The sequence below is a fragment of the Amblyomma mixtum genome, chromosome 3 (genome assembly GCF_055824585.1).
Source record: "Amblyomma mixtum isolate Tamu chromosome 3, ASM5582458v1, whole genome shotgun sequence".
NCBI lineage: Eukaryota > Metazoa > Arthropoda > Arachnida > Ixodida > Ixodidae > Amblyomma > Amblyomma mixtum.
Genome location: NC_143014.1, coordinates 94,598,921 through 94,625,521, shown reverse-complemented (window position 1 = coordinate 94,625,521; position 26,601 = coordinate 94,598,921). Strand labels below are relative to the sequence as shown.

The window sequence follows — 26,601 nt, the reverse complement described above, 5'->3', positions numbered from 1 at the left end:
TATTTTGTTCATATTCCTGTGCCATATTTTTATGCTTGTTTTATTCTTTATGCTTATTTTATGCTTATTTATTTTATGCTTATTTTTATGCTTTTATTGCTCTCATGATTCGGATCTGCGGCCACTACCTGACCTAAGTAGACATATTCCCTTACCACTTCCAGCATCTCGCTACCAAATGTAAATTGCTGTTCCCTTCCGAGACTGTTGAACATTACCTTAGTTTTCTGCATATAAAGTTTTAGACCTGCTCTGCCTGTATAAATCATTGATCACGCTTTGCAGTTCATCGCCTGAGTGACTCAGCAAGGCAATGTCATCAGCGAATCGCAGATTACTAAGGTATTCTCCATTAACTCTTATCCCCAACTGTTCCCAATCCAGGCCTCTGAATACCTTCTGTAAACAGGCGGTGAATAGCATTAGCGAGAGTGTATCTCCCTGCCTGACACCCTTTCTTACTGATATTTTATCACTGACTTTATCAAGGACTATGGTAGCTGTGCACCCGCTACAGATATCTTCCAGTGTTTTTACATAAGGTTCTTTTCCACCCTGATTCTGCAATGCCTGCATGACTGCTGAGGTTTCGACTGAGTCAAATGTTTTCTCGTAGCCTTCAAAGGCTATATATAGGGTTTGGTTACACTGTGTGCATTTCTCTATCACCTGATCAACAGTGTGAATATAATTTATTGTCGAGTACCCTTTACGAAAGCCTGTCTGATCATTAGGCTGACTGAAGTCTAAGGTAGCCGTGCCTCTATTAGCGATTACCTCAGTAAATACCTTAAAGGCAATGTACAGTAAGCTTCTGTAATGTTTCAAGTCCTTGACATCTCCTTTCTTATGGATTAAGATGATGTTAGTGTTCTTCCAAGCTTCTGGTACACTCAAGGTCATAAGGCATTGTGTATACAGGGTGGCTAGTTTTTCCAGCACAATCTCCCCTTCGTCCTTCAACAGATCTGCTGTTACCTCATCCTCAGCAGCTGCCTCCCCCTTTTCATTACTCTTAAAGCTATCTTTACTTCCTCTTTCGTTACTGGCAGGATGTCCCAGTGCTGTGCGCTACAGCCTCTCTCATTAACATCCTGATTAAAGTGGCTACTGTGTAGATTTGTGTAGAACTACTCAGCTAGTTTAACTATCTTATTTATATTGCTAATGACATTGCCCTCCTAGTCTCTTAACGAATACATCTAGTTTTTGCCTACGCCTAGTCTCCTCTTCACTGCTTTCAGGCTACCTCCGTTCTTTAGAGCATGCTCGATTCTCTCCATATTCAATTTCCATATGTCAGCTACCTTGCACTTATTGATTAACTTTGACAGCTCCTCTGCCAGTTCTACTCTGTCTGTGGGGTTAGACGTCTTCATGCTTTGGTGTTTCTTAATCAGATCTTTCATCTCCTGAGACGGCTTCCCGGTATCCTGTCGAACCAACCTAAAACTAGAGGAATTCAGGATGTCATTGCAGAACAGATATTCAGCTTTAACTTAGAATGACGACATTAATGCTCATGTAATGAACGATACTCTCACAGCTATCACTACGGAATGCGCAGTAGAAGCAGCCAGAGGTCAAAACTTGCAGCCATGTAGGGCCAGTATTGTTGTTGCTCCATTGTTTTGAAAGCTACATGCGTACAACTAGCCCATATTGCCCCAGCGTTTTTGAACATATGAGGTACTAACGTTGACTGAGCATTTTCGAACTTGAGTGCTGTCAACAAAAGCATCCTAACACAATCGAGTCTCAACAAGAGCTACAACAACAAACTGCATAACATGTGTACCAATGAAGTAAAAAAATTGAAGCTCTTTGCTTCTATCATCCCCTTTGTAAACTTTCGAGAATTTTTTTTCCCCCAATATATGGGAAACAACCTTTCCCAGTTCCACTTCCCAGTTGGAACCAAATGGGAATTCACTTGGTCCCAGATGGAACCAACTGGGAATAAACCAATTAGACTGGATTTTCACCAGGGATATATTACTAGCATTTGCACTATACAACTAATTGAAAAATAGCAGATGACTAAGTGTGGAATATCGTGCAGTAGCACTAGTTACGGTGGGCCCTTAAGGTCATTACGTGCCGTGAATGCAAAAGTGTCCTTTGACCAAAAGGTCTTTACCATAAAGGCCTTTGGTCTAAAGGACTTTACCCGGAAGGAATTTACCAAGAAGACCTTCACCAAGGCGAAGGCCTGCCAGGTGCGTACACCCGGCAGGTTGCCCACAACCCAGTAGCCAGGTGGGCCGCCTGCGACAAAGCAGGCTTCAGGGACGTATGTATGCCCAAAATCGGAAAGTGAGCCCAGTGGTATCACTACACTAAAACACTGATTCTCCAAAAAGAAATGAATGCCAAAAAGCACCCACTGATTTTTCTCGCAAATAAACACCAGAAAGCCCATGGCCTAGCTGCAACAAGCACCAAGTATCTGACTGCATATACAGTCAAGCCTATTTATAATGAACCTGACGGTCATACAGATTGCATTCACTGTATCAGAGGTTCGCATTAAGCGGACTTCTCATTTTACAGCTGGAAAATACAAAGTCCAATAAAACTGGCATATATTGCTCACAAAAATACACCAGGGTCCTTGCAGTATATTCAGAGTCATTATACTTTATGGAGGAAGAATAACAGAGTTGTGAACAGCATCGCCTCTCTACGGGGTGCAAGTGGCGGGAGCTTTGCATCATCCGCCGAGAGATGGCACAACTTTTTGGTGACTGTGGGGCCATAGGCCATCTCAAAAAGCACACATTAAACGCTGCCTTTCACTGTCACGTTGTGCATTGTTTGCTCAGTTTTTTCTATTGCAATGCATTGTTAATTTGAGGGATGTGCGAAAAGAAGTCCTGTGACAAGAATTTTCGGTTTCATTTCCTAATGCCTTAGACCACTCGACTATCGCTGCAACCTCTCATGCTCCTGCTTAATTTGTTGTCTTCGTCATATTTCATCCGTTAGTTCTGCACTTCAAAATGCCAAAGCCAACGATGCACTGTTCAGGCGGGTGAAGGCAGTGGCCCATCCATCAGCCAAAGGACCTAACAAATAATACCACAGTGCAGCTACCACCAAGTGTGAACCATCCTAGAATGTACTATGCCTTTACTGCAATGCAATGCAATGCATTCAATGCTCACACCTACACTCAACGATGAGAGAGACTACACATTTTTGATGAGCCATGCCATGCTTAGCGCTTGCATATAGGTTTCACTGTAGTGTAAGCCTTATGAGGTGGTCAGAAATGCTATCTCATTGCAACGAGGATCAGTGCAATGATGTTGACAGCAATTTTATTTAACAAAATGCCTCTGTTCAGTACTCCACCAACTCCTGGCAGGTTACCATGCATACCTTGAATATGCAAAGTGTTGGGACGCAAAGGTGGTGTACGTGGTATATGCATTTAACCCAATTTTTAATGTTATAAGAATAGCGGTTTTTGAATACTTGCCATCTAGTGGAATTTACAACACAGTAAAGCTGCTGTGACACATATGAAGAAAGTTTCCATTTCCAGGTGGATTATGGAACCAGAAATCATGTCCAGCTGGAACTTTTCTTGCTTCCAGCTAGAAAAATTCTACTTCCAGCTAGCTCCAGCTGGAATCTTCCACTTCCAGCTCCAGCAGAAATGTCCCTCCAGCTGGAAATTCAGCTGGAAAGTGCTTTTCCACATGGGATGGGTGCTCTGACAGAAGCCTGCCATATCTCCATTTTCATGGGGGATTGACATAATAATGACACTTACCCGGTGCATAATAGTCATAGACACGAATTGAAATAAACCGTGTCATGTTGGCAACAGGATACCAGCGCTGGGCAGTAAAGTTGACACAGATGGGTGATGTATCAAGCTGGAAGCAACAATGAAAACTTAATAAGCACATATCCTGCATCCATAAAATTAAAAGTTTTCGTAACAGTACATACATAGTCAAAGTAGATTTCAGCCTTCTTCTCCTCATAACGAGCTTCCCGGAGGTTTCGCACAGCTCCAGATTGCACATATGCATCCAGAGTCTGCTGCTGAATGTAGTAACCTGATGGCAAATTTACTTCCAGCACTGCCATGCCACTCCGGGGACTTTCATCAGTACGGATCCAGCTGCATTGAACCAGACACATTTGTCAGCAGGAAACATCCTTTTAATGTTTTACATCTGGCATATATGTTCACTGCACAGACACAAAAAAAAAAAGTATCAACATCATCAGCTGCTATAGTTAAACGGGCTCTGAAAGGGGCTCTAATAAAGTTGTGGTATGCTTGTGATGTTAAAGGACATCGCTTCACGAATATCCTCCAGCAAGAATTTTTTTGATGCTCTTTGTAGAAGCAGAGATATCTGTAGTCAAAACTTCAATTTCAGCGTCTTCGTGCCTTTCCCTCTCCTCTCGTCACTTTTTAGATGCTGAAAGGTCGGCGCTCCTCTGCCAGCCCCACCGCCGGGGGCAGAGCTTCTCGACTCACCGAAGCTATGCTGCTTACTGGCCGCGGCCATGGTAACTGCCTGATGTTTGAAAGAATCAAACCTATAGCCAACTCTGAACTGGTATACGCAGGAGCAGTGCGACGGAGGAGGGTGCAAGCACGAAAATGTTGCTGGAAAGGGCTCAGCAACTTTCGCGCGTGATTGCGGGTTCTTTGCTGCACATGTGTAGAAGTGTATTATTTGGCTCAGGTGTTCATGATAACACAATGCAGTATTTGAGCAAGGTGATGTGCTCTCCTCGAAAAGAGTTCCTTCAAGTGTGCTGCAGAACTAAAACCCTTCCTAGTGATCTCCGGCTATCACACCTGTCTTGCACTGGCTGCAGCGGTGTAGTATCACTTATCATTTTTTGGCTGCCTGAAGGGTAAAATGGCTGAGAGCTTCTCTTTGTAATTAAGGAAGGTCATTCATAAAGAAATGTTGCATTCACCAAGCTCCTTGATGAATATGATCTACTTCCAAATAGCCCTTACAAGAATGAGACTGTTAACATGCTCTAACGCAGCCCTGGGTCTATTAAAAAGTGCATAAATGAATGTCTTGCACACAAGAGACAGTGAATTATGAGGGCTGCAATTATTTAAGTCTTTGGCATCACTTCCTTGTGAATAAATAGTACTATGTTACATTTTTCTATGTCTGCGGTGTATCTGAGATCATGAAGAGTTGTGTACACATGACAAAATGATATATCTGCTCTCTTTCAGTAGATAAAGAGTCCCATGATCTTCCCCTGCTGCATTTCCTTTATTCGCTGTTTGTAAAGTTTTTCTTACTTCTTTAGCTACAACCATAACTTATATTTTTTTTAGTGCTGATGCCTCTTAAAACCGCTTCATGGTTGATTTTCCAATAGCTTACTGTATTTACTCACGTAATCTGCACACTTTTTTTTTTCAAAATAGGGCTTAAAAAAAAGGGGTGCGCAAATTACGTGCCCGCTATACCCAGCAAACCAGAAACCTCTTAAAGACGTCTAGCTAGACGTCTCTGAGAGGTTTCTGGTTTGCTGAGTATACATACTGTGTGTTGCCATCTGTATGTCGACCCCCCAACTCGCACCTCTCGCTGACCAGAGAAAAGCTGACTCAAAATATAGGATGCATACCCCCTCTTGCCCCGCCCTATGTTATGTAGTTCCCTGTGGGATGGTGTGATGGCGCGTGCGCAGCTCAAAGCAATAAACGTGCAGCGATACAATCGCAGAGCCAGCAGTCAGAGGCAAATGGAGATAATGGGCGATAAACTTCGCCCTCACATGTGGTCTGGCCACCCAGCTGACCAGTGGCAAAACGAACAGTAAACGGTTTGACAGTTGCAGATTCCTGCGCGCGCCGGCGGTTACCGGAAGTTTGCTCTAACAGTTCCACTGTTTGTCCGGGAAAATGACCGTCAGCACGAGCAAGCCGGGCAAATGGCACTCACACCTTTCACAGCTGAGCGCAGCAAACCGGCTGCGCCGATCTTCCCAAGCCTGCCTTGTGTACACCTGCGTGCACGCTGGTGCTCTGGTGCAGCAGGGAACATATAATGTGCAAGTAAAAGTCTTTTTTTTTTTTAAAACTTGGGTGATAAATTAGGGGTGCGCAAATTAAGTGTGCATGCAAATTACTCATGTAAATACGGTAATTCAGTACAGAATTCCTCAGCTAGCTCAAATACTTTATTCAAGTTTTTACATGCACATCTAGCTTCTTCTGCCTTTCTACAATTTGTGTTTTCTCCTTTCAGGTTTCTTCTCTCCTTCCCTCAATAATCTCCATATTAACTGTTTCCAAACATTGCCTTTTGATCAATTTTGACACTTTTGCTAATTAATTGTTATCCTTGGTGTTCCCCAAAAGAGCTCACAAATATCCTCCTTAACTTCCTGTCACAAAATTCATGTGTCTGCTACAGCCCTCCTCCAAGCTTTCTCTCCTCGTTGCACCCTAATTCTGGAAACGAACATTTTTGGAAGATGGCCACTCAGCATTCGGCGGACAGGACAGGTTTTCTGTCAGTTTGGGGAATGGTACAGTGGGTGCTACATGGGGTCGGAAGCACTCATCGGCAAATGAGAGCTGAGCAGATGGCTTCAGAGAGTTGGTGAGTGAGTATATGTGGTCAGTCGAGAAGTAGTTGAAAAGCACGCCCCCGGCGAAGGCCAGCCATGTCAAATGTACTTATTTTGTGACCCTGAATAGTAAATGCATGGCCCATGCTCACCTATGTCGACACCGCATCCACCCCACAGCAAGCAACTGGAAGCTTGACACTCTTCGGATCGACCATACCATGCTGGAGCTAAGTTGCCGCCACCCCTGCTCTCTCAAACTCTCTTCTTTACCTCATCATATATCTTGTCTTGTACTTTTGTGTTCTTACGCTGTATTGTGCAAGAATTTTGTAAATTATTATCCTGTTTGTCTCTTAGTTTGCAGTTAACTTCTCATGTATGAGATCATCTTTCTGTGCATTGCCTGTATTTTTATTACTTTTATTTTTGCCCATTCCTTGTCATGCAATTGTTCTTAATACCTTTTTTCGCTGCGTGCAGTCCTCAGATCTTTAGCTGCTCACTCTAAAGGAAAGCTATTTTGTTGCTGACTCTGCCATATATGCCTAAAGGCAGCGGTTAATCAGGTGTGGCTGCTATCGCCAGTTGGTTGTCTGAGCCTCCCCTTTGCACGCAGGGTGGTGTTGTTTGTTGCTGCACCCCGTCCAAAACTCAGAACAGTGCAGCAGTAGTGGCACCAATCAACCTCTAGCCCACCATAGTTTGACACTTCCCCACTGCCTACCTGAACTGGACACACGATTATTTTTGTCATGTTGTTTGTTTGCTGCCTCTACAATATACTCATCATTTTGTTTGGGTAAATTAGAACATCTGTTCTCATGCAACAGAATGAACTGTGCCACAGTTTTCCTCACTGCTAACTGGTTGACCTGCTTCTTTCTGACACCTTTCCTTGGCTCTCTTCGCATCAGGATAAACCAAAAACTTATGATCTCAAGGTCGCCCCTGTCCAGCTTGCCCAGTGAATCTATTTCCTGCATGATGCCTATTCTATTAATTTTTAGTTTCTGCGTTCTAACTTCTCCTTGCCTATGAGTTCTTGCATTCTTCCCTTTTGCTATATTGAAACCATGCATCAATATACGAGAAGTGAACATTCCAAAGCTGCACATGGGCTATGAGGCCTGCCATAGTGGACAGCTGCAGATTAATTCAACCACCTGATGACCTTTCACAAGTACTGAAACTGCACAACACATGGGTGCTTTTGCCTACAGAGGCTACAGCGGCCAAATGCTGTGGCCACTGTGCTACTGCAACGGGTCACCAATATAAATTACTGCATTTTTTTTTTTATTAATCACTGGATCAACATTCTTCAAGCCCATCAGCCATTCAGCAAACCCATCAGCCATCTTGACACCATCACTGGGTGTTGGAGGATAGGCCTTCACTGCCTTCCATTTGCATCCCCAGGATGATGACACACATCCTCTTGCTAATGCTGAGGAATTCATTACTGCCCCTTGCTATATCGTTTATCCTCTCCAGTAAACTTCTAAAACTAAAGATGTATCTGCTCTTCAACAGTATAAATTCCTCACCAGTCCTCTTAACCTCGCAAAACCCCATGATGTCAAATTTAACGCCTGCTGGCACTTGAAAAGGCCTAGACGGTTGTGTTCCTTGTGTGCCTATTGACACTACTTCTTCAGCTGGCTAAAAATTTCCAGCCAGCTAAAGAAAGCAGCGAAAAATTTTGAGCCAATCTGTTAGCTGTAGCAAAAAAAATACCAAATGTAACTAGCATTACAAAATGTTTAACATTCACAAAAGAGCTTGCAAGCTGTGCATCATTATGATTTACATTCTCTCTTTTGCTCCAGATGCTGGCTACCACAAGGTTGACAAATATGTTGCCTACATGTCGCAAGCTCCTAACGTATGTCTGTACTTTGCACCACCCTTAAGATGGTCCTTCTGCATTCTGCTGGTGTCTCTTTTCTGCGCATATGCACGATATCACACCCAGTCCTCAAAGGCTCCTTATGAGCACTTGCAAAATGGTTCCCTTAAGACATTTCTTTCATGGCACCTTAGCAAGTACCTAGATATTTTTTCTCAGTAACAGTGAAGGACATTCAACCACTGACTCGGTGCCTAACTTGCTATCCAGCACTAACTTATCAAGGTGCCCAAATTCCTCAGAAAAATGCTAAACATGGCTGCCAGACTAAGACTCAGTCTGTTAAAACTGTTCAGCCACAAACAGTATGTGCCACTTGATGAAACTGCTGAAGGGAGACAATCACATTTGAGTAAAGAAAATGAATAGCTTGCCTTTGGCACGACCTAAATGAAACATGAGAGCTGTTCCTTCCATATGAATACTGTCGTATGTTGAGTGCGAATGCAGGCACTGGTGGAGGCGTGACCAGATGTTTCCATGTGTCAACATTGTACTCCATGTGCAGCTGGACTATGGCCAGTCCTGTTCCTTGAGCTTTCACAATGATCACACCCCATGCGTTGGGAATCTGAAAAGATATGATGAAGCCGAGGCACATTATCTTGTTTGAAATGATATTTCATTACTCTTCTTAAATCTTCAATTCTGAAATACTTTACTGGAATTTTGACGCAAAGCTGCAAGGCAAAAATTTATCAACTGCAAATTTTTGTTTTTTATACTTTTCAGCCATTTGTTTTAAAATATGCCTTTATCTACTTCTACACAACCTCACTAGTAGTCATTCGATGTGCCAGTGCTTATTTTCACTGGCGTCTTGTTCATTTAATAATGACAGAAGTCATAAACATGCAACTGCACTGTTCACAAGCGTGTGTTTCAGACAAGTATAACAGCAATGTTTAAAGTCTCCATGAGCCAAAAGGCCTTTTTCGTAACTCTCTTAAAGGTATGTGGTGAGTTAGCACTTTGACTATGATGGTTATACACACTCATAATCCAGCAGCAGCAGCAATTATAAAAAGTGATACCCACTGCCTATGACACACTAATATCTGGAATAAAAAAATAAATAGTATGTATTTAAAAACTCACAGACAGTGTCTGTAGCTTGGACAAGTTTTCAGGCCCAATGTGAAGCTCCCTGGTGAAACCTGGTGTTGAAGGAGCCTCCACGGTCACTTTGATGTCAGTGACGTCGCGTGAGCGAGAGGTGATCGAGAACTCTAGCAGTGCTTCCATCGCCAGCAGTGTGTCCTGGAGAAAAGCAAAAGCAACATTTGGTACACAGTAAACACAGAATACGGCACGCATGTAGCATAATCTATCCTCAGCATAAGGATATCAGAATGACTACGCCTAAAACTAGCAGTACTTATGAAATGCAAGACATCCAAGATATTCATGTGCGAGCAACAACAACACTCCACTTAATTTAGTTCTATTTGCAAAAACCACAAAGAATGATAGATGATTAGAGCACTACTGTACAGACTGTCACTGGCAGCAACAAAAAGAATGAAATAGGCAGCTGCCGCAGCAATCATGTTTGCAACACAGGGATGGGCATGATCATTGCAATAAGTGAAGCTATGCTGTTGTTATACTCCATGAGTACTGCTAAACCATCTGTTAGAGAAAGAACAATTAGTGCTTTAGAAAAACTGCCTATTGCTGCACAGCTACACAAAAGCTCACCAAAAGAGATAACAATTAAACGCACTGAAAGCTTGCCTACTCTATGCTGACACCTGATGAGTAAATTCACTGTGCCGAATAAACTACCTTGCAGCCAGTGGATGTAGACTGATGAATACTGCCATTATAATTTGCAGCTGTTTCATGCACAAGTTTTATTTTCTGGACTCTATCACACTCTCTGAACCCCCTGAAATGTTCACATGGTGTGCCAATTATAAACAAAAAGTAAGAAATATTGCTCCTTACCTGAGTTGATGCCCATCCACCATATGAGAGGCGCTGTGTATTCAGCCATTCTACAATTTCCTTCTGAACAACTGCCTGGCGTTTCACATGCACCAACAGCCCATAAGCAGTAGTCTCCACATTGGATGCATCATAAATGTAAGGAAGTCGTGGGTGCAGATAAGGTTTGTTGTTTTCAATCACCACTGTTGGGGCTGGCAGATCAGTGCGAGACCAGTACCTCATGCCACCTGCAAATAAAAACCTAGTTAAGAAACACTGCAGAAACAAGAAAGTCACTTCCTGCACCTGTAGATACATTCTCATATGCCTGCGTAACACAGCCACTTTTAATATTGCAGCCTGCTATATTTTTTGTAGTTTCACACCTCTATGGAACTTGGAAGCGGACTGTAGCAGCATTGAAAGAACTGCCTCCTGCTGTGTCCTTTTGCCACACTATTTCTAAGATATAAATTTTATTTTACGCATAAAATACAGTATAACTATGTTGACATGTTCCTGGTTCATGCGTGCAAAATCCTGAACAATCAAAATATCCCTCTGAGTTACACTAATTTTCTTTGAATTAATATGTTCCTGGATAACATGATTTCCTAGTGAAAAAGCTGGTAATTTTGCCAAATTCTGTCCATATGACATGTTTAGCACGTACAATGCGTGCTAACACACAAGTGGGCTGTGCAATGGAGCGCAGCACATGACCAGCAGGAGCACAGCTGTAGTCGGCAACCCCAGCGACTTCTCCACGGTACTCCATCTGGCATACAAATGCCGGTACAAGGAGCGAATAGTCTGAAAACAATGATCCAGGACACTGCTATTTTCATGCAGGCCGTCGCCAGACTGGATGCATTCCCAAGTTTCTTCCGTATTAACGACAACACAAATGCGGATCCTTCCTGAGTCGTATTTTTTAAAGAGCTAAATAGATTTGGATCACGTTTGCCTAGGTAATACCGTGTTTACTGGCGTAATTTGTGCACCTCTAATTTATTACCTGGGTTAATAAAAGAAAGCTTAAACTCTCATATTTTATGCTCCCTGGGGCCGTATTACACACCACTCTCAATACTAAAATGGAACTAAAATGCTCACAGTGCCGCCATATGCAAACTCCTACTGGTCGGCCTTGGCTGGCACACATAATGAATTTTTGCGTCACCAGCGGCTGCTATTTACGTAGTGAACACGGCTGAAGTGATGACGTTGCACAACTAATTATACGGGATGAAACTTGAGAGCAAAAAAGGTAGCCCATAAACCGCTCACAACCTTTGCGAGTGAAAATGGCAGCTGTTCCGCGCGAGCAACGGTGTAGGAGGGTGCATGAAGATGGTTTTGACGTGCGAGATGAGTTGTTTCGATGCTTTAAGGAGACTGCACAATGGCTGTGCGACGACCTCGCCGTTGAACAGGGAGTGTGCAGGTGAGTGCGCTGCCGGTGGAGCGGCAGGTGCTGTGCACGCTGCGCTTCTCCACAACCAGTGGGTTTCAAGGCACCGTAGGAAATGAAGCAAACAATGGCATAGCCCAGCTGACTGTGAGCAAGTGTTTGCGGCAGATGGCAGAGACCATTGTCAACACTAGGTCGCAGAAGGGGGTGTGTTCGCTTTCTGGCGAGACCTGAAAAGAAGGTGGCGGCAAAGGAGGGCTTCCTTCGCTTAAAATTTTGCTGCGGCAGTCTCCCCGGTTTCGTCGGGTGTGTCAATGACACACTCGTCGCCATCAAGGAGCCGTGGGGCAGTGCTGCGAGCAAGTTGCAAGGGGCTGCGCACATGAGTGAGTAAGCCTCAGCCACTGTTTTTGACCGCATGAGTTCGGCAACAAGTGCGGGCCTCGGCAACGACCTCAGATCTGTGGCGCAAACATGCGTATTCTGGCTGTGGACGTGCGCTGACCTGGATCCTTCCACGACACGGTCATCTGGCAGCACTCCGAGGCGGAGGAACGCCTGCTAGACGATGGTGAGTTTTTTCTGGGTAAGCAGTAAAAAAGGCCCTGTCAACCGTCGGGCAATCTCAATCACATATACTGAGCTCCAGCACACCACGATTGCCCGGATCTGCTAAAGCTACAAGAATGAGCCTGGCTAGTTACACTAGTGCAGACACTTTACAGTATGATACAGTGTATTTTCACCCTTTTTTTACCATATAAACACGTGTAAGGGCCACACCCGTGTATGGGCCGCATTCCCTTTTCCCAAAGGAAATGTTTAAAAAAAATAAATCCGTGTAAGGGCCGCACCCCAACTTTCCATGACCCAGGCGGGAATAGCCTTCTAAATGCATGCGCGTGGCCTCCGTGATCAGCTCCGGCTGCGAGCAACAGTGCACTTGATCGCAGAGCGCTTGATCACGGAGGCCACGCACGCACACAGGAGCTTCCAAGTGCCATCATGGATGGCACCCGAGGCCGCGGTCACCATCATCATCGTCAACTTTTTTTCCTCCGCGACCTCCTGCTATCCACATCGCCATCAGTATCGCCAGCTCCGGCCTTGTACAGTGCCTGTACTTTCCGGCTTTGTACAGTGCCTGTGGTCATTACCCGTGTGATGAACATGCATAAAACCAAAAGTGTGGTGCTGAGTTAAGGCACTAAATGTTCGTGATGGTTGTTGATATCAGAAAGTACCACCAGTGCTTTTTTTTTTTTAGTGCAACATACAATCAGTAAGTGCGTTAATTTTTTTAGCCACAGTATTTCACATGACTGTTCTCATTGCAAAAGAAGCAGTGCATATATACAAGCATGCTTTACTTTGATGTACAGTGATCATATGGCATTTTCAAGTGCAATTAGGAAAAAAATTTGGAGTTCAAGGTGCCTGTTTTCTTTCATACAGAGGCTGCCTGTACAATAAGTACTGCATGGTACAGTGTACATAATGCATTTCAGGACTAGAAAACATTTTAGCACATATAAAATGCGTAAATACCAAAGATAAGCTTTTAGCTTAATGGTATATGGCTAGGGATTTTCCTCTGTGCTAAAAGATAACTACAGCAAGAAGAATGCTGTAGAACAATTCATAATAAATATTGTAAGGTGCAGTGGCTACAATGAATGCTGAATGACTAGAAAATCCTCACTGATAGACAAGATGTGTAAACATCACAGATATATCATTGAGCAGATGGTGTGTGAGTAGAGGTTATTTTACAGTAACAAAACATGCAACACCATTACTGGGAATGCTCCACAGCTCGAAGTATGTACAGGCAGCTCCATTATGGAAAAGTTTGAGCACTCAGTGATTGCCGCCACAACTGATGCCTAGCTTGGTTTGCGATAGGGCAAGGCTATGAAGCCTTGTCCATGATGACACGAGACTGTGACACTGCCAAATGGCCCGACAAGCCCCTTATGCTGTCGCATAATCCGTGCAACAAGTACACCTTTAACTGCTTTCAAGCTACTTTTCCTCTTGGTATTTAATATCCTTTTTCAACTTTAAAGCTTGGTCTTTTGTACAGACTGGTTGTTCCCTTTTCTATTGGAGGGGCCTATACATAGCGTGCCTCAGCTAAGATGGACCAAGATGTTTAAAAAAATCTAAGTGTTCTTTTGAGCCGAAAGGAAGTGCATGTTGTTAGAAGCTATGACAAGTATATTATTCCTTTTTGTATTGGAGGGGCCTGTATACAGCGTGCCTCAGCTACGAGGGGCCAAGATTTAAAAAGCCTAAGTGTTCTGAGCTGAAAGAAAGTGCATGTTAGAAGCTATGAGATGTATGTAAAGCTCTTCAAACACTGTCCTCACCAAACCCAGCGATACCAACACGATCACTCTGCCTGCTCTGCAAAATGCAATAACATATTGCACACCACTGCACTGTCTTACCTGTATTGCCACCGCATTACCTCACTGCCCTTGATCACATGCAAACTTGAACATTGCCTCTACACAGTCATTGTGGAAAATTCAGGTTGCTGTTACCAGCAAACCCTCAATCTGCTTAACTTTCTGCCCTGTTGCAATTAGCCTTTACACAAGCCATACAAGCAACCTACTTCTTCCTTGGTTGACCCCTGATAAGTTAGAAGATCAGCAAATGACCTTGGAACATCACAATTTCTGCATCTCGCACAGGCACAAAAAAAAAAAAAAATACCGCAGCAACTGAACATCAACCGAACGGAACAGCCACAACACCAACGGAACACCAAGCGCTTAGCCCGATGTGAGCAGCATCACTTGGTTACAAGGCAGATGAGCGATTGTTGCCACAGTGGCCAGGCGTGTCGGCTCTCATTTCCCGCACTGAGATTGTAAGCTCTGTCTGCTCCCGTCTATCGGCAGTTGCTGCAGTGTGATGATTCATGGTTGTCTGGTATTTTCTAAACAAAAATACACAGAACCAAAAGTCACCCATAGAGCACATTTGTCATCGATAGTAGGCGCCGACCGAGAACAGGGGACTAAAGTTGTCTTTGTCGATTTTCGAGATGAGCACTCCTTGCAAGTCGATCTTCGCAAACCTGCGGCAATCACTCCCTTCAAACAGATTTTTCCGCACACTTCAGACATCCGGTCAGTACCTTGATTCTAGACGACGTGTAAAAAAGCTGCAGAGCCGTGGAATCGGGTGTTTTTCTTTCTGGCCCCCATGTTCACGATGGATGGATAAGGCTGAATCCTTTGAATTGGGCGGCAGTTTGTGCCATCCAGCCGACGCTTTTCCGCCATCAGCGCACCCTCGTGGCAGCAAAAGTGACTGAAGAGCAAACTTAATTGCAAACCTAAGGAAGGTTCTTGTTTTGCTTAGAGTTGTTCAGTTTGAAACACAGCTTGTTAGCAAAATAAAACATTGTTCATTTTATTCACTGCGTCTTTACAGCAAAATGTTAGCCTACGGTTCCTTCTCGTGCAAATAAATGCATCTGGGACGGAGCCCTGCTACTAGCCACTGCAACCTTGCTGCAAATTGGTTGATTCCGCGGTCGGCGTCTCGCGGTGTCGTCATTTTGATGTCACACTCTCAAACTTGAGAGCGATATTGAGAGCAGTACATAATACGGCCACTGCTGCGCCAGACCACCAGTATGCACGTGGGTGTGAGCAATGCCTGGCAGGCTTGGGAAGATTGGTGTGACCACGTTGCTGTGTGCGGCTGAGAGTGCAAGTGGAGAAGGAGTGAATTGCACGCCGTTTATCAGGCTTGCTCATGCTGACGGTTACTTTCCCAAACAAATAAACAGTTGAGAGTAAAAACTTCTGGCAACATTCGGCATGCGCTGGAATCCAAAATTATCATTCATTGTGTTTGCCACTGGTCAGCCAAACCCGCATGCGAGGGTGCCATTTTATCGCCTTTTATCTTCATTTGCCTCTCACTGCTGCTTTGCAATTGTATCGTTGCGCGTTTATTGCTTTGAGCTGCACATGCACTGTCAACCCATCCCACGGGGAACTACGCAATGTGGGCCAGGCTGGGGCAGGAGGGCGTACACACCTTAAATTTAGAGTCAAATTTTTTTTGGTCTGGGAGGGATGCGAGCCGGGGGGGGGTTGGTGGCAATATACAGTATATATTGTGAGTTATGGCCAATTCAGAGTTTTTTAGGATGTGTTCGCAAAATCTTCGTGCAATTTGCACACCCCCTTTTTGAAGCTTCAATTTTTAATAAAAAGTGCACAAATTACGCAAGTAATTATGGTATGTTTCAGCCTGCATTTCTTTTAAGAAATGCATCAACTTGGTTCGATTGCCATTTTTGTAGTCGGCTTGCTTGGAACAGTTGCTTGGAATATGCGTTTGGAATTGTGCCATGCTTGGGCTTAACCCACTGGCTGCCAAAGCCATCAGAGTGATGACCATGGGAAGCAGGCCATACTACCAAAGCTGTCGAAACAACAGCCTGCAGCTTTTAACTGTTTTTATACCCCTCCTAATCCTTAGGTGGCGAGCTATAAGAGATTGCTGATTGGATGCCGGATACTTTTTTTATTATAGACAGTAGCAGATGTTCCACTTTTCCGAAGTATTTTTGTTTGCTCTAGTTGAGTATTTACTTGGCTGCTTTCTGGTGTACAAGCTTACAGCCACATAGCAAATGTGGCCCCTCCAAAAAGGAAATTATGCATGTTCTTTTAGGCAGTGAGGATAACACTGAGTGAAGCAACAAAAGCAACTTTTCAGCACATTCTTCTGATAAGGCAAACAACATCAGTGATGTAAAGCCGCCAAATATTTACCCTGAAGATGCAATGTAACCACAGTAGCAACTTAGCATCCACAACACTCGTGGATATGCTTTCAGAGCACAAATAAACATCTTTTTTCAGTATTCTTAACAATTCTTTTTTTAAATGGATATTTTTGGAGCAGACCAAGCATTTATTGTGTACCCATGCTACAGGTGTAAAACTTTTTCTTCCTGTTTTCAAAATATATTTAGTTAAATTTCAGGATATATTAATTAGCACCCATATTATAAAAATGTAACTGAAGCCTAATTAGTTAAATTCTTATGGGTCGTTAAGGCACTTTCTTTATTTTTTGGTTTCGATAGAAATGGAGCTGCAGCCACAGACCTGCCATCTGCAGCTATGCTAATTATATTGTTGTTGAAGTACATCATCATACAGAAATGTTAAATTTTGTCCAAGCGCCATAATTATGAAGTATAGGTATTCAATGGTATAATATTAATTTAAACTGCACCATAACAACATAATAAAAACTTCCGTAAGGCTAGTCATGTTGGCAAAAGACGCAAAGCTGAGAAAATTGCATTTGAAGTGCATGCGCCAGCCATTCGGAGGTCGTTGTAGAGGCCTCAAAAAAAACAGCGGAATGCGAACATTCCAAAAATGTTTTACAGTAGTGAGTAATACCAGGGGAAGGCGCCCAGCTTTCAAACAAAACCAAGATGGTGGCCATCGAGGACATCATCGTGGGAAGTGAAGGGCGCAAAATCCTGCCACATTTCACTCCGAAATTGCCATTTCTGGGTTTCGTAGGCATGAAATATATATGTATATTCTAATGCTTGGAGGTCAAATTTAGACCTTGGAACTTTTTGGACTGGAACTTCAGAGTGTAGTGATCCCGAATACGCCATTTTTTCGAAGTCGAAATTTTCGCATTTTTTAAGCATTTTTAGACCCGCGTCTCCCCTTAAAGGGACCATGCAAAGAATTAAAAGCCGCTTGTAAATGCTAGAAGTGATGCTCAGAAGCATTGACACCAAGTATGAGTCTTCGGAACTGAGGCGGCAATTTATTATGAATTTTTAAAAATCGTATTTTTTAAAATTCACGGGCCGTTTGGTGTCTTCGTAGGGAGCCATTTTGGAACCAAAATCGGGAAAACAGACGTCACTAGTCCCATGACGTCGGCAGGCCACCACACGCTGTCATTCGCTCGAGCCGCGGCAGCTACGACGTCACGGGCACACTTCCGGTAGCGGTGAAAATCGTCTGCTCGAGCCGCCGCGCGACCCCCTCGGGCAAGCGCGAGCCAGGCATTGCCTTCGCGCGTGTGGTTTCAATTTACCTCTGCCGCCTCTTTCTGTCGGGAGTTCGGGAGCCAAGAAAGCGCAGAGACCGGAGAGACGCTGCCGACGCACACTGCTCCTCGGGAGTGCGACAACCGAAAGTCGTAAACCGAACGTCAGCGAATGACGTATTCATGAGCGGAGCCCAGTCCCGGAGCTGTTTTCTTTATTTTTTTATGGTGCCCCGCGCGTACGAGTTGAGGGGGGAGAGGAGGAGCGTGATTTTTAATCGTCTACAACTTCGTTGTTATTGATGCTAGCTCAAAAATTCTTGCGCTGGGGTGACGAGTGATGGATTGCCTATCTTTACGTAATCTCAATAAATTTATTTCATAGTCCCTTTAAATTGGCACAGAATGCCCAGCAGCTGCCCTCGAAAAATAAAAAACGGAAATCAGTGAGTTATCATTCCGTAACTAACACACAATTAACTGATTTCTGACTCAACAGCTTTTGGAGCCAGTCATATCATCATTATGATCAGCCTAGCTATAGATAATGCAGGACTAAGACCCCCTTTGATCTCCAGTTAACCATGTCCTGCGCCAGCTGTGGCTACACAATGCCCACACATTTCCTAATCTTATCTGCCCACCTGACTACCACCCCCTACTACATTTACATTCTCTTGAAATCCACTTTTTACACTAAGAGACTATCTGTAATCTGTTCTCCATATTATATGCCATATCCTGCCCTGCCCATGTCATTTTAACTTGCATTTCTCTTCTAACCCAACTTGTGTTTCGCTGTCTGTAAGCGTTACCCCTACCATTTTCCTTTCCATAGCTTGCTGTGTTGTCTACTAGTTAATAGCAAGCTTTTTCATTAGCCTCCAAATTTCTAACCTGAAGCTGAGTACCGGCAAGATACAACTATTACACAGCTTTGTCTTGAGAGATGTTGTAATCTGTTCTTCATGACCTGTGAGTACCTGCCCAGTGCACTCATTCTCCTAGCTATTTCGCTCTTATGGTCTCGATCTGTGGTCACTGCTGGCCCTAGGCAGATGCATTCCTTTTCCAGAGTCAATACCTCAGTGCCTATCATAAACTGTTGTTCCATTCAGAGACAGCTAAACATTATGTAATTTAATTTTCTTTATATTAATTTTTAATCTTACTTTTCAGGTGTGAGTGTTCAGACCCTCAATCATTCACTGCAATCCTTCTACAAATTACTTAGCATAGCAATGTCATCAGCAAACTGGGAGTTATGAAGAAGGTCTCAATTCACTTTTATCTAAACCCGTTTTCTTTCCAATTAAGCCCCATGAACACCTCCAGTAAGCATGAAGTGAATAGCAGCGCAGAGGTTGAATCACCTTGCCTGACACTATTCCGGAATAGTATTGAAATCAATTTTACTATGGGGCAATGCTGCCGTTGGTGGCTACTTTGCACCGAATTGGCTACTTTATGACGCCATCTGGCGGTGAAAATTTCAGGTTGGCTCCCTGGCAACTTTGAACTTCTATTTTGGTGCATTTACTAGCCAAGCAACCCTCGCAAACTAGCATCACGAAATAGCATCAAAATTCTCTGCTCCTAGGCAGCCCACTTTTGGATAAATGCAGAACACTAAAAAATACAACCACATAAAAGCTCAACCTCTGCATATGTGTGTGTGGTATGGCCAACTCTCTTGGAGCAGAATGTAAGCAGCTGTGTTCTCAAACAGGCATACCCAAACTGGTTTGAAATGCAATAAGTAACAAGTCTTATAAGACCGAAGCTTCCCATAGTATGAACAGTTTAAGAATATTTATAAATTATATCATGTAGCATTTCCTAGTCTATATGTGAAGGATGGCATGCTGTCAAACTCTGCACAGCAGCACTTGCTTCCGGACCAAAGGCAACGCCCAAGTAAGCATATAACTGAAGCATACGCACTTGTCTCCCTCATCTTTTCGTCAAGGAGGTTGAAGGCCATCTCCCCGTCAGCGCTGTTGACCAGTGTGAGCGCATACGCTACAATGGCCAATTCGTAGGGGTCCTCCAACTTCTGAATGAGGTGCAGCATGCGCTCCAGGTACCGAGCAGCAGCAGCACGAGCTGTGGCTGCACGCGATCCGATCTCCTGCAGTCCAAAACACCCTGGTCATTCACAATACCTCCTCCAAAGTACCAGACCCCAAAAGCAATACATAAAATAGAGCAAAATTACCATCAACTGAGCAACTGAGGCAAGCTTAGAAAACAACCAACACCGAGTAAGACGTTCACATCCTTATGAAAAAAAAAAAAAAAATATAGACAAAGTAATGAACAACTTACACCTCTGATATCCCTAACTTCGGCCAATGTGATGAGCACGTGGGCGGTTAGAGACACATTGCGAAACCGCACCGGGTCTTCTGGCCTCTCAGACTGAAAGAAGTGTGATGGGCATAAAGAAGAGGTCTTGCCATGGTTTATACGTTCTCTCCTCTCGGTATTCGAAAAGCAAAATGAACCTTAAATGAAATTTCGGTGAACTTACCGGAAGAGACATTTTGCGGTCATAAGCATAGAAAGATGTCTCGTGAAAGGAGCCTTCGGGAGACTGTCTGTCTAGCAACCATGAAATGGCCTTTTGAATGACAGTGGGATCGATGTATAAGAACTGCTCCCATTCCTGAAACGTTGCCTTGTGGAACACACGTGCACAAAATGCCGTCAGCCTGCAACAACAAAGGGAAATTACAAGACCAACTTAGATCTTCTACTCTCTAATCAATTACCTTTTAAGCATAAAATTATTACGCTACTAATTTTCCATTGATCAACACCACAAATTAAAAAATAAAAACCAAAAAGAACATATTCCCCTATACGCTCCTTGGTTTCGGTGACTGTTGGCTGGTTGTAGAACTTTGTACTACAAAAACTACCAAAGGCACCTAAATGAGACACCAAGGATGTTCCTTCAATATATCGTTTCTTGGCTAGCTATATATCAGTGATGATGTAACAGCAACAGAGTAGCTATACTTCCAGGTAAAAAAAAGCCTTAACTAGAAATTCATCTAGTATCGGGTGGTACTAGCAAGGTTAATTTGGAGCCACCCACTTTCTTTAACAGGAAATCTACCAGTCTCAGCTAAATTCAATAAACAATTTTAACTAGGGCCTCTTGGTTTCAGTTTTATATCTCCACCCCAGTCAACAAAAACATCGGCATAAAGAATTCTGCATTTGAGTTTGTTGAATCAAAGCACCATCCCTTGTTTTGAAAGATGTTGGCTACCGAAACATAGCTCGTTTCGTTCGAAGCACTATGCTTGGGAACAGCTTTCTGTGGCTATGCAGTGGAAGCTACGAGCCCAAAACACCGGCTTCCACAAGTGTGCTTGTGCACGTTATATTTGCACGCCTCATGTTATTCTTCACATTATATCCTTCATACTATTTACTGGTGCCACCTAGGAACCTTCACTAGAACAACACACCTTAATGCACTCGATGCATCCATGTTTGAGAAAAATGCCTTATATTTTATATTTGTAAAAAGGACTGTTGACATTACAAAACTCGGGAGCCCGGCAAAATACATTGAGTCTGGTACAAAGCTTAGCGGAAAATCGAAAAGAAGAGGGAAATGACGGTGAAACTCCGGTCACTTTTCATCATATTAACTTTTGTGAATGCCTCCTCGATTCACATGATTCTGTCTTCGCACTCGCAAAGGACGGCTCTCTTAAATACAGCATGTGATAAGCGATGATGCCGGCTTCACTCAAAGTGGATGTGCAATGCCCGAGCCCGTGAACGCACGGAAACAGACGGGTCTGCACTGTGCCGAGGCTGTGTTCTGCAGTGAAGTCACAGTAGGGGGCAACCATGACCAGTGCTGTGGCGCTCAACTTCAAAATTTTTTCTTGACTAAAACAAAAAAGATGTCGATAAAAATTGCTGACCAAAATTACAATAGAACGAGATATTAGAGGAACAGTATTTTGCATTTTTTCAGTGAGTATCTCAGTACAATATTTTCATCTGAATACGCAGCACAGTGCACTTCTTTGTAACTTTGGCATTTTTTTTTTCTGAACGTTATTCAGTTTAATTTTTTTCATGCAGTACATGTTATGGCAAGCCAGTGAAAGCTTTATATTGCTCACGAATGTTGCGTGAACTTTCTAAGAAAAGTTCCAAAATGGAGCGTTTTGAGTTAAAAAAACGAACTGAAGAAATGCAAAAACCTTGTGCAGGCCATGTCTTGACATATGATAAAAAAATACAACTCATATACATTGTCTACAAAAAATTTAGAGGGCAAAAAGAAAATAAACATTTTATTATGAATTTTTCACAGAGACCTAGTTTTGCCCAGGTCTGGAAAATTCGAAGGGCTGTCACATGATGGGCAAACTTTTTTCCCGCTAGATATGAAAGGAAATCACTTTTGACGGTTCAATAAAAAGCCATAAATTATGTCAACGAAACCGAAGAGGGTCGAGCGCAAACAATGGAGCGTTTGGCATGGAATGACCCATGAGGTGTTTGTGTTCATATATGTCACAAAGAGGTAATCATGTAAACGATGTGCCATGCAACAGGATACACACACACACACACACACACACTGAAAACCAAGCTGGAATAAATTCTAGGACCAACTTCCATCACGCCTCTTTCTGACCAGCTCAAATGGTACCATTCTAACTGGGAGCCTTTCTGAGTGGGACCAGCTCAAGTGGATTGTTCAAACTGAAAGCAGTGTAAAAACGACTTTCAGTGTGACCATCTGATTTCCTGTTCATTTCTTTTCACCTTGGCTACTACGTACCAAACACTTGGCTGACTGTGCCATCGAAACACCTGGAAGCTTCCATCCTCATTCTGATAAGTCAGCTGCCTTTGGTATCCTGCAAGAAAAGGTTGTTATGTCTTGCGCCATTTCAAACATTAGGTCAGTGACAAACAGTACATATACAAGTGTCAAATAGAAACTTACCCAAGTTCAGATATTTGAATGCCTGTCTTTCCAAATGCATGTCACGTTGGTTTGTCTGTCGTAGATAGTGCACTGTGAACAAATTTGCCCCGAAGCTGAACATGTTTTGTTCCCCACAGTAAAACGGCTTTGACAACAGGCTGCTGGCATTGACAGGCATAGTTGGGAATGCTGGGCCAAACACATCACCTGAAATGTAATCAGTAACATCAATGTACACTGCTCTTCTCAGAAAAAGAGAGAAAGAGGGGGAACAATGCACAAGAGCATGACTCCCTGCGTATGCTACATCGACAAGAGCTTTTTCTAGCTGGGTGGACATGATTCGCTTATCAACATGGGAATATGATATTAATATATGGCAAGTCTGCCATGAAGCAACATCAACTTCAATAACCGCTGATCAGGCGTCACATGGGAGACAATGTACAGATTCTAACATTGTGCATAAACAGTATCTAATGGTATAAATAAAATTTCAATGCATTTTTAATAACTACCTCATATTGCATCAAACAGATGGTAAAGATTTTACACCTGCTGAAAATACTGCAATTATTTAAAGCCATAAATTACAAGCTGAGAGACAAAAGTGTCGAGAAAGATGCTGCCCATTGTTCCAGCTTAATGTGCCCCGATCACAAAAGTTGCAGCACTATTGCATTTTCTAATAATTTGTTTAATTAAAGTTGCAGAACCTTCTTGTCTTGTTGAACACATTACGTCCATGTAGCCTTGTAACATCGCTAAGTGTGTGTATACTCGTTCCAAATGTTTTCTGTCTTCAACGTGCTGTGTACACTTAACTTAGCCCTGTCATATAGTACGAGTGCACACATGCTATATTGTGCATTAAAGCTGAATCAGCAAAACGCCTTCAAAGAAGTAAAAAGACAAGACTGGCAATGTGCCATTCACGTCCGAAACCAAGCGCAAGCTGGCTTCAGCTAGCTGGCTGATGCAAGGCCAAAAGCCACTATAGTTGCCACCGGTTGGTGGCAGCGTGGTGACGAAATTCAGAAAGAAAAACTATGCCGATGGACTGTTTGTCAATTTAATGAAGAGAGCCCTCTGACCATCATGCCTGCTGTTGCGGGAGCAACAGTGGACCACGCAATTAAAGCTTGAGGAGGGATAATTAAACGACTGCTTGCTGAACTGGTCATGCCACAACACGGCCTTCTTGGGGATTTCAGCCGTCTGAATAACCAATGAGAGCCCAAGTCTGACACCATCAACATACACAGGCAATTGCCAGGAACACACAAGCAGTCCGAAGTATCCAGATTCCCGCATTAACGGAGATCAAATGAGCAAGGTTTTACTGTATTGCAATGCTCTGAGGTCTTGAGAAAGGATGCAATAAAAGTGCCTTGAAATGCGAAATAATAAACATGTGGAGTTGCACGATGACAACGCACTGTATTTTTTCTCTCACACCACTTGAACTTCCTGACTAAGCCCCTTGCAAGTATTTTCCATTCGTGAAAAATGAACAACGTTGACAGAAAAAAAAGTTTTGGTGTAAGAGGAAGGATACAGGACACATTCAACAACTTGGTTGAAGATAAATTCAGTGACTACTTCCTATCATTAAAAATTGCAATGAGGCCGTTTTCAATACACATATTCTGAAGACTCTTTCTTGGCTTCTACCTTGTATACAGTAAGCTTGAATACCACTCAGAAAGACCTGCCAGTTTTGCTATGCACACAATAAATGCCCTGTTTTATTAAACGATTTTACAATTTTGGTGTAATTTGAACATAGGTACCAAAACCTCATTCAAGGAAGTAAAGTTAGTCCTTATAAATGCTGGTTGTACTCACCAACCACAGATAAAGTGGCCTTATTACTGCCGAACACATACAAGCGATCTTGTCGGAAAGGCAAGATGGGCGACTCAGTAATGTTTGTGTCGAGGTACTTAATCAAGTAGGCGCCCTGAGTGAGGTCCAGAACCATGGATGTGTGACGGTGTTGAGGAATGCCATCAGGCTGAAAAAAGAGAACAAAAAGCTCAGGGCACTTGCAAACACTCGTACTTGCAGCTATGCTCCAGGTAAAAAGGACCACTCACCTCAACAAGAAGCGAACGTGTCACCATGTCCTTTGCAATCTGCGTCTTGGCAAGAACAGTGACTTCAATTGTTCCAGTGCGTACAGCTACGATAGGCATGTAAACAACAGCAGATTTTCCAGGCTTGATCTGAAATGGGATTTTTGCTTTTAGCCTTATGAAATCAGCTCTACAGTTGCCAAACAGGGCAACTGTTCATGCAGTTGCATCTGTCCACTGAACAAACAGTAGGATAATTTACACACTTCTGAAAGTGGAAATTTGATTAATTTCATAAACTTTCTTACATGATGCACGTTATTATAACCTATAACTGAAATCCCACTTAAAGAATTTTTGCATGACTGCTCCAAATCACTGTACTATCTGATGATCTTATCTCTCTACTTCTCTCTCCCTGGACTGGATACTCACACATGGAATACGACATGTTAAGCAGCTTTCTATGCAGTATCACTTTTTGTGTTATACGCAACACATTCTATGTACATAGGTTTACACTGTTAGCAACAAGACAGCAGGTACTATGCGTGGCAAGTAAAGTTCTTTTAAGGCCCTTCATTTTCAGTCAAAATGCGATTTTTCCCATTATTTGGACCACAAGCACATTTAATGAAAATTAGTTCAAATACAAATGTTGCTTTCTTAAAAATCACTGAATGAAATGTATACAAACCAGAGATACTTTAAACAAACTCTAGAAAGAAAGATATACTTAATTTTTTATGCCTCTAAGCCAGTTCTAGCTCTTAAAATTCATCAAGACATGGGTTTACTTCAAGAAGAGTTGGACTACTAAAAAAAAAAATCAATATTTTTTACTTCTTCCAGGAAAGATAAAATATGCTGTTGTCATGCAAGTATACACGAAGCACATTATTTATTTCACTATCACAAAATATTTTCCTCACTCACTTAATTTCATTTGTAGATACAGAATTTTATGCCACAACATTGTTAGAAGTTGAGTAATGGTAATGTGAGGAACCTTAGCAACTTTTTAGGTTTCTCAGCATTTTGATATGCATCGTACAAAGCGTAAACAAAACATTCAACTTCCAACCCTACACACAGTTTTGCCTTTTTTGATGAGGTTTCCATTATTATTAAGTATACAGAAATTCCTTCCACTCACAGGTGGTGCAACATAACATTTATAGAAACTCAAGTATGCACAGCCCATGCACCTGAGACATTAGCCAACCTCAAGTATACAGCTGCAGTTGCTTTGTGTGGCTCAGGCATGAACGTAGTAAACCTCACTTACAAAAATCAGGTGTTGGTGTTCTCCAGAAGAAGTATCTGGTGCATAGGAATTCACCCGGCCTAGAGGTCCCACCAAGACAAATCTGTAATCCGGGGAGCTAGCCAGTGTGATAAGTACCTGTAAAAGTCATCACATTTTGCTTCAGGACCAAGGCACCAATAGGATAGCATTAACAATGCAGTAGCTTCTGTTCACTTTCACATAACTACTATTAAGTGCAAGCTACACCAGTATCTGCAGGCTTTCCCCAAAAAAGCTGCAGCATTCCTTATAAGATAAAACTTATAAGTTCCACAAACATTTATGTGCATGCCGAAATGAACAGTCTCCAAGGCTTGAAACTGAAAGGTTGTGCACAAC

The 26,601-nt window shown here is 42.9% G+C and overlaps 1 protein-coding gene across 3 annotated transcripts in view; it reads right to left on the bottom strand.

Moving 5' to 3' along the window:
* Mcr (macroglobulin complement-related) overlaps window positions 1-26,601 on the bottom strand; it is a 191,286-nt gene that overhangs the window by 7,193 nt on the left and 157,492 nt on the right. For all 3 annotated transcript variants that reach the window (XM_089580182.1, XM_089580184.1, XM_089580183.1), the window contains exons 22-34: window positions 26,242-26,358; window positions 24,975-25,103; window positions 24,724-24,892; window positions 22,894-23,082; window positions 22,726-22,804; window positions 20,437-20,617; window positions 20,232-20,324; window positions 19,848-20,034; window positions 10,445-10,674; window positions 9,593-9,754; window positions 8,869-9,065; window positions 3,964-4,138; window positions 3,782-3,887 (exon numbers count right to left, since the gene is read on the bottom strand). In XM_089580182.1, coding sequence (XP_089436308.1) covers window positions 3,782-3,887; window positions 3,964-4,138; window positions 8,869-9,065; window positions 9,593-9,754; window positions 10,445-10,674; window positions 19,848-20,034; window positions 20,232-20,324; window positions 20,437-20,617; window positions 22,726-22,804; window positions 22,894-23,082; window positions 24,724-24,892; window positions 24,975-25,103; window positions 26,242-26,358 — 2,014 coding nt within the window. The remainder of the gene's footprint in view (window positions 1-3,781; window positions 3,888-3,963; window positions 4,139-8,868; window positions 9,066-9,592; window positions 9,755-10,444; window positions 10,675-19,847; window positions 20,035-20,231; window positions 20,325-20,436; window positions 20,618-22,725; window positions 22,805-22,893; window positions 23,083-24,723; window positions 24,893-24,974; window positions 25,104-26,241; window positions 26,359-26,601) is intronic.